General features: G+C 38.9%; 1 protein-coding gene across 6 annotated transcripts in view; it reads left to right on the forward strand.

Annotated features, from left to right (window-relative positions):
* Positions 1–17,691, forward strand: part of FMN1 (formin 1) — a 176,620-nt gene that overhangs the window by 31,322 nt on the left and 127,607 nt on the right. For 3 of the 6 annotated variants that reach the window (XM_077180357.1, XM_077180356.1, XM_077180359.1), the window contains exons 3-4: positions 6,026–6,195; positions 17,491–17,608. In XM_077180357.1, the coding sequence (XP_077036472.1) occupies positions 6,026–6,195; positions 17,491–17,608 (288 nt within the window). Of the gene's footprint in view, positions 1–6,025; positions 6,196–14,017; positions 15,423–17,490; positions 17,609–17,691 lie in introns of those variants that run through there. The other 3 variants (XM_077180360.1, XM_077180361.1, XM_077180358.1) reach the window with 2 other exon arrangements.

Raw genomic sequence — 17,691 nt, forward strand, 5'->3', positions numbered from 1 at the left:
GCTCTCTTACGGATTGGAGATTTTTGTCTAGAATAAATAGATTGAGGTGAAGGAGAAAAAGCAGTATAAATTACTGTAAATATAAACCCTTAATAAATAAAAAATACATAAATCACATTCAGTGTCAATAAATGAAAAGAATAAATGAAAATATATTTTAATACAAACCATTAAAATTTATATGAGGAATTCATAGGATTTGATAGATATTGCTAACTTTATTAGATTTCTGCTGATTCTGAAGTATTTTTGAAAAGCTTTGAGTGGTATCACAAGCTTTTAAAGTTGATATACTCTGCATGGAGAAGTTGCACAAATGTTTTTTACAAGAAAATAAGTGTTTTGGATTTCCTTCATTAGTCTGTCTTTGGTAGTTGCTCAGCCAAGCTTTCTAGGCCAGAGAGCTTTATTTTCACCTTTTTTTGCTGTTCTTTTCTTTTATTGATAGACATTCACATCAAGTGACGTACAATTTTTCACCTCCTGCAGGAAGGTATCCTTCTTCAAGTTCACACTTCAGAATAACATACTGATTTTTATTTGCTAGCAAGGGAGGGAGGTCTTAATTTTACTTGGCAATAAATTTTTCTGTTAGCAATTGTATGGATTTGAAGCCATTTACACATTTTTTTCTCCATTATTAGCTGGACTAAGTTGTACTTGCAAGAAGAAAGAGAGAACACAAGCAAAGGACATTAAATGGTTGATTGTTTTGGATATTGGCACTTTAGGAGCTTCTAGCTCTCTGAGCACTACAAGGACCTTAACTGCCACTGCAGGGTGTTGCTGCTCCAGGGCTTTGTTCCCACACTCACCGCTTTGAGAGATTTGATTTAAGGACTGGGCCATTCAGGCTTCTTTGTTAGTGCAATATAGCAAGTAGCAGGCTTAACATTTGCTTTTTAAAATCTACAATTTGTCATAATGCAAAAAGAATTTCTAAATGTTCTGTGGAAACAGGCAATCTTCATCAAGGATTTTGTTAAACTGCTTATACTATGAATTGCCCATACTACAATACAGATTAAATAAAAATTATATAAATTAGGGGAAAAGATGACATTTGTCTTCATTCCCAGAGACAGCATTTAGTGTCATTTTCCAGTTTCTCTAGCCTTGCACTATGAGTTTTCCTTATGTAAAAAGGATTTATTCCTCTACCTAATGCACAATGTTCACTTTTCTGCACAGACAGCTACATCTTACATTCTATCCAATAAAACAGAAAGAACTGTATTGATGCTGAGATTTCAGTCTTCTCTTGGGTCTCAGAGAAAACAGAGCAAACAGGTTTCTTCTATTTGCTTCTTTCCCATTAAGAAAATATGTAAAATTAAAAGGGAGGGAGGAGGGCTTCTGTAGCATCCCATGAACTCTCTCCTTTTGGTTGATCCCCAAGCCACCTCTAGGTTTTTAAATCCCCTTTCTACTTCTCTTATTTTTTCCTTACTTATTCATATTTCTTCAAATTCATAGTAGACTTTAACTTCAGAAAATCAAATCTTATTTTCCTCTGTGTCAGCTACATGCAGAGGAACACTGTGTGCATAACTTATCTGTTTATACAGAATTAATGTCTTTATATACTAACAGATATGAGGTACCACAGATGGCATGTGGATGGAGCTGTGCAATATCATCTAACCACAGAATCTGAAACTGCTAAGAATACTTCCAATGCTGGTTTAACTTGAGATTTATTACATTTGTGTATCTAATAAAATAAATAAAAGAGGCATATTAAAGAGGAAAAATCAGAAAGCTTTTACTGCTTATAAAGGAAAAGGCCAGATCAGAGGGATGGATCATGAAATTTGAGGTTCCCACTACAAAACAAAAAATTTGGTAGGATCTGCATATTTTGTATTTTCATAATTTTAAAAAATATATTGACTCAGTTTATCTTCATGTTCCACCAATACTCTCAATAACAGTGGTCAATTCTCAACTATTTGAATAAGGAAGTGTACCAAAGACTCTGTAACATGCTGTGATTTGCTGACTTAAGATCTTGCAAGAGCTAAATCCCTGCAGTAATAACATTGTCTTAAGTCGGTAATACTGTAAACCCTCTAAATGCAGTTCTGATGCTTAGAGTGTTCATTTCTACTGTGAAAATGGTGCCTTTAAATAGGCAACTTCTAAGTTAGACTGTTTCAGTTTTGTGGTTCACTTGCTGAAAAACCTATTTGGTCATTTATTTTGTTTGTTAGGGTTTTCTTTGCCTAAAATGTAAGACACCCAAAACTCTAAAGGTCCACAAAACTTGGCAATCTGAGACTCATTCCCAAATGGCGTACAAATATTTAAATTTTATTCACCTTCTTTGCACTCCTTCCAAGAGGCAAGCAGTGAATACAAGTATGTAATTAACACAATTTCATTATTCATGCATATGAGTACTTATAACATTCAATCAACTAGGCAACAGAATTACATTACAGAGAAATCAACATACAAAAAGATCAAGCATTTTATTTTTATCCTATGTGGTAAAGCAATCTAGAAAGAATGGAGTGTGATTGAAATATTAATATATAGTGGTCAGGAAACATAGCTAAAAGCAATCAGTGTAAATATTGGCCTGAGAGTTAAGTGAGTTGTGGTTAAGCAAACCATGTACTGAAGGAAATGGTTATCATGACATCCTAATTCCTTGAACTAGCAAAAAGAAAAGTTTAAGAAGCTGATATTTTTTCCCCAAGTTCTTTTTCCCAGACAGCTGAGAAAGCACAAACAGGTTTTCTATAGAGAGAGTCTGCCCACAGAAACTGTTCCATAGAGTTGTGTAGAACAGTGACCTAACATAAATGTACTACATGGCATCTAATGTGCCTGTTTGCTAATTTAACAATTTGTGTTTAAAAGACTTTGTATGACAAGAATGGCAATTTGTACAAAAAAAGTCAGATGCAATTACCTTATAATTTTGTATGTTCAGTATGGGACTAGAGGGCTTAGGAAATCCTGTATGTACCATTTATTGTCACAGTCTGATGATGAGACCCTGTCTGTACCCCTCAGGTTTGAGTGCCTCATCTGTCTTACCTGTGACAACATAAAAAAGTTGTTTCCTTACACTCACAAAGTCTGCATAGTAAAAATTGCCAAAGAAGCATTAAATATTCAGTCTTCCCTTATTTACATTGCTCTGTCTTCTGTTCCCTTGGGACAATAGATGGCAGCAAATCTGTATTTGGGCAGTCATTGTACATACAGTGCACACAGGAGGAACTCCTAAGTGGTATAAACTTTAAAACCTGGAAGGCAGTTTGAATAGCAATTGAACTTTCTTGAAAGCCTTATTTTTTTCAGCAGGAAAAAAAATGATGTCAAGTCATTTTAGTTGGCTAAAGGGTAAACATGCATTTTATAATGGCCTAAATTAAGCCTATGATTCAATGATATATACATGTGCTTGTAAATGCATTAACAAAGTATATATGACCTTTTTTTAAATGCACAATCAGATTACAGTAGTTACTAGTTTTAAAAAGAAAAAGTTTCCTGGATAAATGTAAGTAGCAGTAAAATCCATCTGTCAGAGCTGACAGAATGGTGAACTTCAGTGCAAAATATGGCCAAACATTTAAGAATTTGCCTAAAATAGAATACTTAGAGAGATGGTTAAAGTTCTCCTTTCATATTCTACTGTCTGCTGGGTTGGATGGGTCCTTTACCATGGAAGTGGTTGTATGCTAATGGTGTGTGCAGGTGAGGACTGGATCAGGGAGCAAAGCAATCATCAGCTACCGGCATAAATGCATAGAGAACAGAACATTAAGTAATAATAACATAGAGGGTGGAGAACAGAGGCTTGGTAAGAGACTTGGGAGGAGTCTGCCAACAGCAAAAAATACCATAAATTAATATAATGGTGCATAAAATTACATTTGGACAAAAAGTGAATCTCTTCAGCTGAGGGAGGTATTCGTTTTGTTTGTTAGGTTTGTTAACATGATACAAATAATGTCCAATTACCTTAAAATGGTGATTTTTACTTTGTCCTCTCCACTCACCAGGAACTTCCTTTGTATTTTCCATGTCATAATCATGTAAAGGGGGTTGGCTAGAGGTAACTGGACTAATTGTTTGGTGCAACAAAAACGAGGTCAAAATTCACCCAATACATTTTTTTCAGCTTATTATAGGTGCAAGATTTGTATTCAATATTAAAAGAATTATATTTGTATTTCTGACCTTAAAGCTTTCTAAATATCAAAATGACTTAATGAGTAGGTTTTAGTTGGGGTAAACTTAATTTTCTTCACAGTGGCTGGTACAGGGCTATGTTATGGATGCATGGTTGCTGCATGGTATTTGGTTGCTGACTGAGGTTAAACCACAACAGTTACATAATGGCATGAGGGCCAACAAATGAAATATTTTATCAAATGTGTAAAAATAGACAGAAAACCAATGACTCAGAAAGTCAGAAAGCAATTCTCTCGTTAGATCCCTGATCTAAAAGATACCACATCTGGACCTGAGAATGTCTTAAAATATGCTGTCTTCTGTTTGAATATCTTGATACAGTTTAATATATGCAGTGCATAATTTCAAAATGTATAAAGGTATGTGTGATACTGTCTGCAGAAATGCTGTATTTTGATAGGATCTCACTCTGAGATTTCATCTGAATAAGATAAAAGATGTGTATATTCACTTATACTTTGGATTATTGGCCATTTTATCAAGTTCTATTCTTTACTATGCTTATTGATACAGGGTGGCACCTAAATTATTTGGAACTGTAAGCTATTAGAAAGTTTGAAAATCATCCTATATTTAAGCAAGCATGCAGATTCTGATCCTAGTGCCTCTTTTTAAAATGTCTTTTAAAGTTAGGGAAAAAGAAAATAAAACTTTTAAAAACTGCAAAATTGTAAGTGACATTATTAGAATCAGAGAAGGGCCTGGATTGAACAGGACCATAAAAAACATCAAGTTCTAACCCCCATGTCTGGACAGGGATATCTTTCACCACGTTCTCAGAGCTCTATCAAATCTGGCCTTAAAGTCTTCCAGGGCTGCTTTTATAATGCTAAGCCATGATATAAGGCAGCCAGGGATTCTGCTAATATCTGAAGTTTCCAGTAAAATGTTCCAAGATGGATGTGTCTGTGTACATTAAAGAGTATATATATAAGAGGATATATGTATATATCCTATAGAATGTAAAAAGAGGTTTTATGTATCTCATGTCAGACATTGCACTTCAGAGAACACATTAACTTCATGGAATTCATTGGTTTTCTCATTGCTAAATTTGAGGCTACCATGCAGAAACAGACATTTTTGAGGGGGTCTAATAAACCAGCAATGCTGTGAACAGGAGGGACAGTGATGAGTGGTTGCACAGCATGAAATACAGGAGTACACCCATGGCTGACAGGTTTTGCTCTTACCTCTCCCATTAAATCTGGCTGTTTGTATCTAAACCATTCCAAAACCAGTCTGACACTATGTTTTAAGCTTACTGGAGAAAGGTAAAATCTTAAGTATCATTTCTGATTGGAAGACCCTGCTTTTTATGTACTTGGTGTAAGGGACTAAGGGGACTGGCACCGTCCCCACTAAGGCTGTGTTCAGCCAATATCTAAAAGCTCATCAAATCAGTTTATGGAACTTCCTTAGCGTGGTTTTATGCTTCACACCCACCTCTGAAATATGTGTGTCTAATGAGCACATTCAGGATGACCAGTAAGAGTCCCTTGGCAGAGGTCAAAACTCAAGCATCTTAAACACAGTCTATGTCTGTATAAAGGGGAAAGACAAGCAGCCCATTTTTTTTTATGCTAGGTCTGACCTAAAAAATTTAAGGACAAAAAGATTTTTTCTGAGTCAAAACAAAGTCGGTACCCCCATTATACCATTCTGTTGTGCTTTAAACAAACAGGAGAATTTGTACGTGTTGGTAGTGTGTACCAGAGTTTCAAAAAGATACAGAACTTTCTGTATGCAGGGATTATGTGCAGATGCATAGAATTATTTAATTTAATGTAATTTCATTTGGGCCTCCCAGCAGAGTCTGCTTTAAAGGATGACTTCACTGAGCGGCTGACTAGTTTGGATGTGGCAAGCAGAGATGAAGATATGTGGGTTCTGGATTGCAGACTGAGGCAACCAAACTCATTTCCTCATTCAAGTGAGAAGATCAACAGAAGTGTGTTGCATCTGAGCCTGGAACTGAATGTGAGTAGGACTGTATTCATGCTATACTGGATTTCAACAAGCATTTATTATATACAATTACATTTTTGGTATGCATTTATTTCAGGTCAGTCTAAAAGCATGTTCCAAAATATCTGACAAACTGCAAAGTTTTGGATGGGATACAGTTTTCCAGATGGTCTGTGAGCCCATATGTCTTTGTGCAGCTGAGAGCAATACACATGGAAATGTTTGAAATTATATAAATTGATTAAGATACACGACGCGCCATTTCTAAAATCTTGATGGGTGTTTAGTTTAAATTAGTTGGTTCCTGGAGATGCATTGCAGGAGCAAACTCTGTGTGTGCACCTGTGCACAAGTGCATGGGTGTGTGCTCACGTGCATGTGTGCAGCACTGGGAGCCAGGCTGCTGCTGCTTCCCAGAGCTTTGGAGAATCCTAACTGGCACTGGAGCCATACTGGCCATGATCTTGACAGGAAAAGTTTCTCAGCTTCCTGGGGTATGAAACAATGAAGCTTCAGAGGGCAACTTGAGTTCATCATAAGGTCAGGCCAGCTTAATGTAGCTGGAAATCCTTACATGCTGCCAGGGTGAGCAGTAAGCAGCCTACAGAGACATGTTTTGGCAGAAGGAAAGGGAACAGAATGTAGAAGAAGAAGAAAGAAACATAGGAAGGATTGAATGGTTGGAAGAAGTGGCTTTAAAGACTAGATTACATAATACATCTTGTGCAAAGAAACACTAAGAAAAATTTGTGTAAGAGTGACATCTATTGGTGGAAATACAAGAATTGACTTAGAAAACTTAAAATGTTTTTTAATGCTTACAATCACCATTGGTATTCTCTTGAGCTTGTTATAAAATTGATTTTTTGTCCTAACTTTCTTTTCTTAAAATAATTATTTAGAATAGTCTTGTATCAGTGTGAAGGTACAGGTTTAGCCTTTTTTTGCTGAGATGAAAACAACAGAACTGAGAGGAACAGTGACATAGCTGTTATCACTGCTAGAAATCTATGCTACAACAAGAAGTATATAATCCCTGAGGATTCTCTGACTGCATTTAAAAGTCCTTGTCTAGAGCAGGAGGAGTTACAAATGAAGGCCATTTTAGAACAACATTTTGAGTAAAATAAGAAATATCTGAGATTAGTAAAGTTTGTTTCCATCTTTCTTACTATTTTAAAGAAATATTTTATGTCTAGAAATCTAAATAATTGCACTATAAAAAAATTGAATAATTTCAGTTTCTTGTAGTTAAAAAGGAGGAATATTTTTCCATTAATTTTTAAATACTCAGAACAAAAGTCTTAATTTCTATTAAAAAAAGGATGCTCAACATGGGCTGATGGACTGCTAGGGACCCACTTAGACATTTTATCCTGCAGCTCACTCCCTGTGACTCTCTTTCAGGACAGAATTATGAGTTGAATTATATAGCCCTTGTATCTCCAAGATTATTTTTCTTCTTCAAGATGAGTCCATGGGATTGAAGGAGTTGCCAAAAGAACAATAGTGAGAAGGCTGCTGCAGCAGTTGCTGCCAACAGAATCTCTGTGGACTGCAGTCCTGCTAGAAGTAGCCTGTCAGAGAGATAGTGGCCAAAACCAGGCCGCATGAGTTGCTCTGGTGACAACAACTCTTGGGTGTTCCCTTCCTCTTCAGGGTGGGACGTTGCACCCAGATATTTTCTTCCCTGTGCACTCATCAGACTGGACAGTAAGACAATTGTGGTAAAAAAGCAGCCAGTGTCTGGAGAGCAATTCTGAAGCTAAGATCATGTTCCCAGGAAATAGCATCTAAAATGGACCAATTTATTTATTCTCTGTTGCACTACACCCTGTCATGTTATCTATGGCCCTTTTCTGCTTTTAGAAGAAAACCCTTAGCCTGACTGATCAAAAGTTTGGCACTATTGTTTTAAAATGCAATATATTCACAATAATAACAATATGAAAAAGCTATTTATTGAAAAACTCTGCCTGCTCTGGATTATGAGTACCCTAACTAATAGGTATGATATAATTTTTTATGTGCATCTATAGATACACTAGTGTTTGCTTATGGAGTTATAGAGTCATGGAATGGTTCAGGTTGGAACAGACATTATAAATCATCTAATTACAACTCCCATGCCATGGGCAGGGACACCTGTCCCTAGAGCAGGTTTCACAGGGCCCCATCCAACTTCACCTTGAACACTTCCAGGGATGGAGCATCCAGATCTTCTCTAGGAAGCCTGTTCCAGTGCCTCACCACCATCACAAGCAAAGAATATCTTCCTAATATCTAATCTAAACCTACCCTCTTTCAGTTTGAAGTCATTATCCCTTGTCCTAGCAAGACAGGCCCTTGTAAAAGTCTCTCTCCAGCTTTCTTGTAGCTCCCTTCAGGTACTGAAAAGTGCTGTAATGTCTCCTCAAACCATTATCTTCTCCAGGCTGAACAACCCCAACTCTCTCATCCTGTTTTCACAGGAGAGGTGCTCAAGCCCTCTGATCGTCTTCCTGGCCCTCATCTGGAGTTACTCCAACAGCTCCATGTCCTTCCTTCTACATTCTGTTCCCTTTCCTTCTGCCAAAACAGCTGGATGCAGCTTTGCAGGTGGGGTTTCAGCAGAGCAGAGGGGCAGAATCCCCTCCCTGGCCCTGCTGCCCACGCTGCTCTGGATGCAGCCCAGGACACGTTTGGCTCTCTGGGCTGGCAGTGCCCATGGCTGCCTCATGTCCAGCCTCTCACCCACCAGCACCCCCAAGTCCCTCTGGGCAGGGCTGTTCATCCCCAGCCTGTGCTGATAACACAGGGGATTGCCCTGAGCCAGGTTCAGCACCTTGCACTTGGTCATGTTTATCTCCATAATATCCCTATTGGCCCACTTCTCCAGCTTGTCCATTACATTATTGAAAAGATGTTTCTATGTTTCTATTAGATGGAAGGCAGTAGATAATCTAGATGAGACAGAGAGAGTGAATGAATTCTACTCTCTACAATCTACACCAGAAGCATGAAAAAAGATCTTGCATTAGAATTTAAACCTTAGGTGGGGAGAAGATAAAGAGATATAAAACGTAATGAAACAAAATAGAAATGAAACTCCACCCTATTTTTTATACAGCATTTCATCTCAGATCAAAAAGCACATTAGTGAGATGTGAGAATGCAGCTAAAATTGCAATTAACAGTTAGTAATTACTTAAGAAATTATGGTAAATTAATGCAACTATGCGGATTTTATTTTATAAAGCTTTTTGTTTAAGCTTAAAACTACTATATCACATTGAGATGGGGAGCAAAAGGCCTGTTGAAATGAAAAGAAGATGAAAAGAGCATAACCTATAAAAGGAAATTTCATCTCCATTCTTTGTAACACTAAGTGCCAGCCTTTGTGCCTTAATGTACAAAATCTTCATTAGCTTACTTACACAGTTTATAGTGATCTTCTGTTCCCTGTCTTTTTTACTTGTATGTCTGCTCATATTAACCAGACCCATCAATACATCTTCCTAGAATTTCTGTCTCAGATCTACCACTGCTTTTTCATATGATAGGTTTTACAGGTTAATATTCCATTTATTGATAGAGCATACAGTATGCACTCCTGCAAAATAGTAAACTGAGTTTCTTAATGTGCTCTCTGATTTTATAACAGTATAGCTATTACAGTGCTTTTTCAAATTCTCTAAAGTAGTCCATATCTCAATGTCAATCAGAATTTAGATGAAAATGTTAAAAAACACTTTGCATTTTACACTTCACCAAACGTGTCTGGCGTCCACACGTTCTGTTAACATCATGTATTGCTGAATTCTGATAAGAATTATCGTGTCTATGTTTCTGTTGCTTCATCTAAATTAATTACTTAAAGCAGTTATGTTGGTGATACCCAATTCCATCAAAACTCAGGAAAGCTGCTCACGTAATGGTCTAAGTGAGGCAACAAGGCTGAGAATATTGATGAAAATCAAGGCCTTATAGTTTTTCTTTTATCTTCCCTGCCTCTCCTCTTTAAGAGCATTTAACAGGTTAAAATACTAAGTTTAAAATGAGGTAATCAGCAGGAGAGCAGGGGAATGTTAAGACCATTATCAACCTGCACAGTGAAGGTTAGGCTGAGGACAGGGCAGAGAGCAGACTGTGTCAGCTGAACTTCAGATCAGTTCAAGCCACCTGAGCTACGAACAGAGCCTGCTGCTTCTCGTGGCTCTTCTGAAGCCTGATGCAATTGGTCCATATTTATTCCATGATTATTTTCAAAAAGTTATGCAAACTTTTCTAGATTTGGGGTTCTTTATTTTGAAAAAAAAACAGTAGAATAAATGTTTTCAGTTTAGCAATCTTGCTGTTTTGTAGAATGTCTTTCTTCCTGTTCATGTTTATCTAGTTTGTTACTACAGTGATCTGAAAAGGCAATCTGAATAGATAAGGGGTCAGGAAGTGCTGAGCCCTGCCATATGATAGTGGTAGAAATTAGATGGCCTTATTCTGGCTTAATGTGTGTTTTCTTCAAAGCCAGTTTTAAAACCTACTCCAGGTGAGCTTTTAGACACCTCAAGAACAGAACTAGAGTGTGTTGTGGGTGTGACTTCTGTCTGTGATGAAATGTAGGTCAAAAAGGGTGTGGATTGTTAAATGTGCTTTAAACTGTAAGGAATGGTTGTCCTTTAGTATAATTAGTGCATTGACTGCCTTGAAAGTCGCTATGACAGGTTTTAAGGGCTTTTCTGAGGCACCACAGAGTTGTCAGTTTTATTAAGTAAAGAGGCTTGTAACATAATTATAACTGCTTTTTTCTAAAGATTTTGAAGTTGTTCCTTTAGATGCAGTGTTACAGCCTGTTCAGACTTTCCTTATGAGATAGATCCACCCAGCATTAAAACACTTCTACCAACAAACTAACTCCATCTCATTTTACATCCCAATGATTACCTCTTTTTTATATCAAAATTTGTAAGGCCACATACTGATGTATGTATTTTACCCAGAAACACTCTTGAGTAGGTAACCAAAATGTATTTCATTGTCAGCTATTCAGTCCCTCAAAAGGCTCTCCACTGGGCTGATCATCAAAATGCAGGAAGAAGGTCTCTACAAAAGCCATATTTTAGGCTGGGAGTTTATGGACTGTGTGGTGAATTTCAGAGACTGGCTGACTCATTCATCACAATGACTTTCAGGTTTTGAGTATTTCTCCAGGCATATATGTGGAGATGAGTTTCCTTGTTAATCCTGGAGCTCAAAAAGCTTGAAAGTTTCTCCACACTTCCTAGAGTTTACTACAAAAAGAGGTGCACATAAAGCAGTATTTTCTGCAGATTTGTGGGATTACCTCTGTTTATATAGAGTATATTTCAGCTTCAGGAATTTTAATTATTCACTGTTCAACTCTGGGATTTCTAGTGCCTCAATATTTGTGTTACTTAAGCTTTACACTAAAAGCACCATTCTTTTCACTTCTAATTTGATCCTGGTCTGCTATATTTTGCTGGGATGCTGTTTAGACATAAAGTATGAGATTCCTGTTTTAAGTCCACTTTTAAACAAAACTTTTCATAAGTTCATTAAAACCTTAAATTGTTAAATAGTGGCTGTAATCATCAACCTTCTACTCATAGGATCGTTACAGCTTGGTGACCCTTTTTTATTATAGGGAAGTTTTATTCTAAGTATGGGCGATTGTTAATATAAACAGATGAATAAATATTTTGGCATAATCTGAATCAGTATGTTTAGTTTAAAAGGTATCATGACCCCAAATAAGTAGGCACATAAATAATAAGCAAGACATAACCATACAATTTATCAGAACAATGAACAATTAATCATGTATTTGAACATAAAAACAGATGTGCATTTAAATGTAGAAAATTTTGGCCCAGTATTGTCACTTTGCCCCATTTATTTTGCCATAAAAAGGAATAAAGAATTGCTTTAGATTTGCCTTGAAGAAATTTTGTCTTGGGGAAAGTCACCAGTGTTGTGGTAGCTTCCATCCACCTGGAATTTTAAGAATAGGTTGCCATAGGGGGTGGTAAGGACTCTGTCTCTTTCTTACGTAGAGCTTCATTTTGTGATATTGAGCCTAGAAACCAGGGGAGCCTGTCAGTTGTTTCTGACCTTGGCACCTGATGATTAAGCATAGCGGAGAAGCAAGTCCAGAGCTTGCTAAGGAAATGCCAGGCAACAGGGCAGAAGACATTGCTCCTTGTGAAATCACAGATAAAGATGGGAATGATTTTAATGCCCTTTGTCTATAGGTATGCATGCAACCCTCTAATTGAAAAGGTGTCTATAAGCTTCATCCAAGCCCTTAATATTACAATCTGATTTTCAGGAAACCTTGTTCCTGCAGGAGATACCAATGGCTTTTGCTTTTGCTGTTGACAAATGTTTTTTGTACAGTCTACATTCTTAAACATTAAACCAAAAGCTAAATGTGTTGGGATACTTTGTTGTTGCTTGTTGGCTGCGATATTCAGCTTTTTAGTAAAAGTTTTTTGGTAATCACATACAGCAGTGTGATCTGTAGCTGATTTCCCTGCGAAGGACAGCTTTTCCCATGTTGCTTGCTTAAGATTACTCATCACAGCTAAATGTATGACTGTAGAACTACCCTTTAACTTGGGTAAATAAAAAAAAAGTAGCAAAAGTGGAGACTTGTGATGGAAACCTGCTCCAAATGTTACTGACTTTCTGAATATCAGCAGTGCTTCGGAGTATTTTGTATATACTTTCTCCATCTGTATTGATTAAAAAAACCATAGTATCCCTGGTAGTTTCAGTCAACGTTGAGTTAGACAGTTTCGTACATTTCAAGTGTTCTTGTTCGTTTCAACTAAACAAATCTCACACATACAGCGGGAAAGGCAGTGAAAATCATCACAGAATATGTCAGCAGAGATTGTTCTGGTTCGGACCCATCCAAGGCTGGTGCCGTAATGGACAAGGCGGTCCGATTCCTAAACAGTTAATTTGGCCCTCCCGGGCGCTGGCCGCTCTCCCGCCGCCCGGCGCTCCCGGTCCCTGGGCGCGGCCGCAGCCTCTGATAAGTACCTGCGTGCACCTCTCAGCAGCAGCTGTGCAGGGCAAGGACAGTGGTAATATGAAACCAGTCTCGTTGGTTTTTGTTCATGGCCCTGGAGGCTGAAATCTGCATTCCAGATGAAACCTCCAGCAAATCGGAAGAGAGTCTCTTTTTTTCCTGCTTTCCTCTGCTTCAAGGGCGCTCACCCGAGTTGGCTCTGCCCGGCCGGGCACTGGGGGCTCTCCAAGGGCTTCAGGAGGGGGCACAGGGAGCTTCAGAGTCGTTTGCTCCGGTTTCCATTTGACGTTTTTTGGTGATTATGGATTTACAAAAGAAGTTCTTTATCCTAGTGGAAAGACTATGCAAAGGAATCCGTCAGGAATTTTCTGTTGAAAACCACCCAGCGCTGGCGCACCGGGACAAGGAAGTAGGGAGCAGCCGCGGCGCGCTCGGCCCGGCGGGACGGCTGCTGTAGCTGCCGGGGGCGCGCAGCCCGTCGGGGTGCGGAGCACCGGGGGACCATCGGTCGGGCTCCAGCCGAGGTTAGTGCTGGGACAAACCCCTCTTGCGCGAGGGAACAAGCTCCGGACGCCGCCGAGAACTGTTTTTTTACGGCGGGTCGTTGTGCTGCTCCCTTGGCGGAGCCGGAGCCCCGACGGCGGAAGGAGCGGCGGGGCGGCCCGGCCGGGAGCGCGGGAGGCCGGCGGCCTGCGCGGGCCGGGCCGGGCCGGGCCGCCTGTTGCAGCGCCGGCAGCCTGAATGCGCACAGTAAGTGTTGGCTCAGCAGTCAGCAGCACTGCTGCGAGCGAACCTATTCTCTACTTCACGCAACATGGAAGAACATAATGGGACGCCTGACTGTAGTCAGCTTTTAAACCTGAAGAACACAGCAGAAAGCGACCCTAACCCACTCACTACATTTTCTGTGAAAACACTGTTTGGACTTACAACTAAGCTTGAATCTACAGCTCCTACAGAAGAAACAGTGCTTAAAGCATTTCAACCTTTGCACAGCAATATAAATACTCACACTAACACCTGGCATGAGAGGAATGATAATGGATGTAATGAGGACTCAGAAAATCAGCACAGCATGGACAGTACCAGTGGCCAGGCTGACCCAATGTCTGGCAGGCAGGCAGGCCTGGAGCTGGAGTTAGCTGACCAAAATGAATTACTTCTTCAGCATTTGAGGTTTGTTCAGCCTTCTTTGTCTGAATCTGACAATGATGACAAGGATGTTATTCTTGTACAAGGTACTTTGGTTCATACAACAAGTGACACAGAATCGGACACGGAGAATAAGGACCTAGACACCGATGAGAACAATGCAAGCAAATATGGGCTAAAAAATGCTGCTTTGTCTGCTGAGGCCTTGGACAACAGCAATCAAAATAAGGGAGAGTCAGAATCAGAAGGGCACAGCAACAGTGATGACACTGTGGATACAGACGACATTGAATTACACCCACCATTCTCTAACCAGCTCCCAAAAGAGCTGGATGGTATTCTACAGTATGACTCCAATGGAAAAGACAAAATGTTAATGGATGAGCAATTCACTCATTTGCTTGCTACAGGAGAATGTCCTCAAGAACTTTCAGATGAAGAGCAAAGACCTTCCGTTGATAATATATCACTCCAAAAAACAGCACTGGCTGAAAAGACTTTCCAGCTGCCTGCTTTCTTCAGTGGACTACGTGTCAGGAAAAAGGGACTAACCACAGAAGATGGGGAAACTGTTACAGAAATTAAACCAAGGGAGAATGATTTAGCTCTCCTTAAATTACGACAGCCTGTTAAGAAATCCAATATTGCATCAGGTTTGACCATTAAAAAAAAATCATCTGAACCTAAAGCAAATCCCACTTTTCTAGAACAACTCTCGCATTTGTTAAACATAGACGTCTCCAAGAATGAAGATAGAACTGAGGACTCTGCTGAGGGATCTGGGGAGACCGAGGACAGTGATGAAGCTCAAGAGAACAAAGCCTCCAGCAAAAGAGAACCACGATTTCCCTCTGAGGAGATAAAATCAAGCCCTGCTGAATCTGCACTGGATGCCTTTAAAGCCTTATTCACGCGACCTCCCAAGAAAGAAACAACTGCAGATCCTTCAGAGCTGGAAGCCCTGAAACGCAAAATGAGACATGAAAAAGAGTCCTTGAAAGCTGTATTTGAAAGGTCAAAATCAAAACCTGGGGATGGACCATCAGACAAATCTGTAGGTTGAATTACTTTTTTTTTCCTAAGATCTGGAAGTAGAAGGATTAAATATTCTTGTTTAAGTATTATTGGTGGGGACTTGAGGTCAGAATTTCAGAATTGCTTCTCTTTTGGAAATCTCAAATTTTGGATTCCCAGCCAAGGAAATCTTGGGGCTAATTTGTCATAATATTTGATCATCTACAGTTGAAGCAGAATTTGGCCACATCTGATGGCAACAGTAAAAGCCTCTCAATTAGAAGTGAGAACTTAACAATCAGTTTCTGATATTAAAAGATCTCTACATGACAGTTCTCCATATGTTAATTATGGCTTTAAATCATTTTGATGCTGCAGATATTTACTGTAATATTATTTAATAGTTTCTGAATCTTGCTCTGTTTTCTTTCACTGAGTATTTTATTTTTATAAGTAGTATTTCATTTTACCTGTAGGAATAATTGTATGATAAGAGTTGTTACAAGAAGTTATGGGTGATTTTCAACTCAAGACATAGAACAGGAAGGTTTTTTTTCTTGTTTACATGCACATATCTGGCTTTTCAAATATTGATAAGCATTTAACCTTATCTGGGTGTAACTTAGTGATTTCAATTAGACAACTCAAGTTTTTGATTAATATAAGTGTTTGCAAGGTTAATGCTCTTAGGCATATGGAGATGTAGTTATTATATGAAAAAAAATCAATGCAAAGTTTTCATACAATCATAAATGGCTTTGAATATGATTTGAACTCTTTAATTAAATGAGTAACCTTTGGGTTGGCATTCCCCCAACCCAAAGTTCTTACAGCCACATCTTTGGGAGATGTAATCAGCCTAGGAGATTCTTGTTGGCTGAAGGGGGAATTGCTTGAAGGATTCTATTTTCAGGATTGGACCTTAAACCTGAAGCTACATAAGTTAGTTTTCTGTGTTGGTTATACTCTCTTTCAAATTTTTATTCTTACGTAATATTAAAAAAAACATGTAAAAATCCTGGTCAACACTTGGGTGAACTGATAATACCAGTTTGTAGTAAATTACCTGTGGGGAGGAGAAAACAGGTATTCATTGGCTATGGAATGTACAGCAAGTGCAGTCTGAGTGTGCCCTTCCCATCCCTGGCTTGCTCCTTCCTGCTTACACCAGTGGCTGTGCTGGCGTCAGCGTTCCTGTGGCTCTCAGCAAACCTATTTGGGAAGCTGTCATCACACACAGTGAGGGAGGAGGCACAGCAGTCAGCAGGAGTGGCTTTTATAGATGTCTGCTTAATGTCCGCTCTAGTGCAAATGGGTATTTTCCCAGGGCAAAGCCAGAGCCTAGGGGTCTAGCCTTTCCTTGCCCTTGCTCCTGTGGGCCATTTATGGGGCCATTTTCCTACAGGGTTGCACTGTTGTTGCAGTTGTGTCTATGCAATTACTTGTAGTAACATGTTGAAAATCAGATTACAGAAATATTGGAGATATAAAAAAACACCCAGAAAATCCCTCTAAAAGAGTGCTTGTTTAGTGGGTCATTCCCCCTCCACCCCTTCCCCTTTTAAAGAGTTATTTTAGCATTCCAGTTGACAGTGCAGTCCCATTAACAGCTGCAGCATTACTTTGATGTGGCAGTATTACCTGGTATGTGGACTGAGCAATCTGCAGGGGGTGGGGCAGGAATTTCATAAACTAGCTCTGCTTCCAGAAAATTATATTGTCAAATGATGTCTTAGGTGAATTGCTCTAATGTTTACTTGTAAGAGGAGCACACTATGGAATATTTAACTCTGGAAGAAAGAAACAGGAAAAAATCCTAGCATTCGTGGCCATCTCTGTGGTTCACAATAGGATAGACAGCTCTCCACAGTCATGTGAACAGTTTCAACAAATCACTGCATTTCACATGCATTATGCTACTTTCCTCCTCAAAAATATTTTCTACACTGATTTATTTGTGTCCCTTCCAACCAACTGAGCACTGTTTCAATCAGTAGAATGAGACAAATAATCTTTCTGGAGCACACGTGTAGAGCTGAGCATGGCAGTTGCTGTTTGGAATCAATTGATACTGCAGATTTTAATTTTTTCTTGTGTAATTTTAACAGCCTGACCTGAGTCCCTCAGAGCAAGATGACAAGACTCCAGGGAGACTCCAGACTGTCTGGCCGCCACCAAAAGCAAATCATGAAGAAGTAAAAGTAGGATTGAAGTACACAGAAGCAGGTAAAACAAAGCAGTGAAGCATTTGCAGAAATTAGGTTCTGACATTTTTAATCTTGTTTTATACAGAGATGGTGATAAGTCAC

Source organism: Agelaius phoeniceus, chromosome 6 (genome assembly GCF_051311805.1).
Source record: "Agelaius phoeniceus isolate bAgePho1 chromosome 6, bAgePho1.hap1, whole genome shotgun sequence".
In the NCBI taxonomy this organism is placed as follows: domain Eukaryota; kingdom Metazoa; phylum Chordata; class Aves; order Passeriformes; family Icteridae; genus Agelaius; species Agelaius phoeniceus.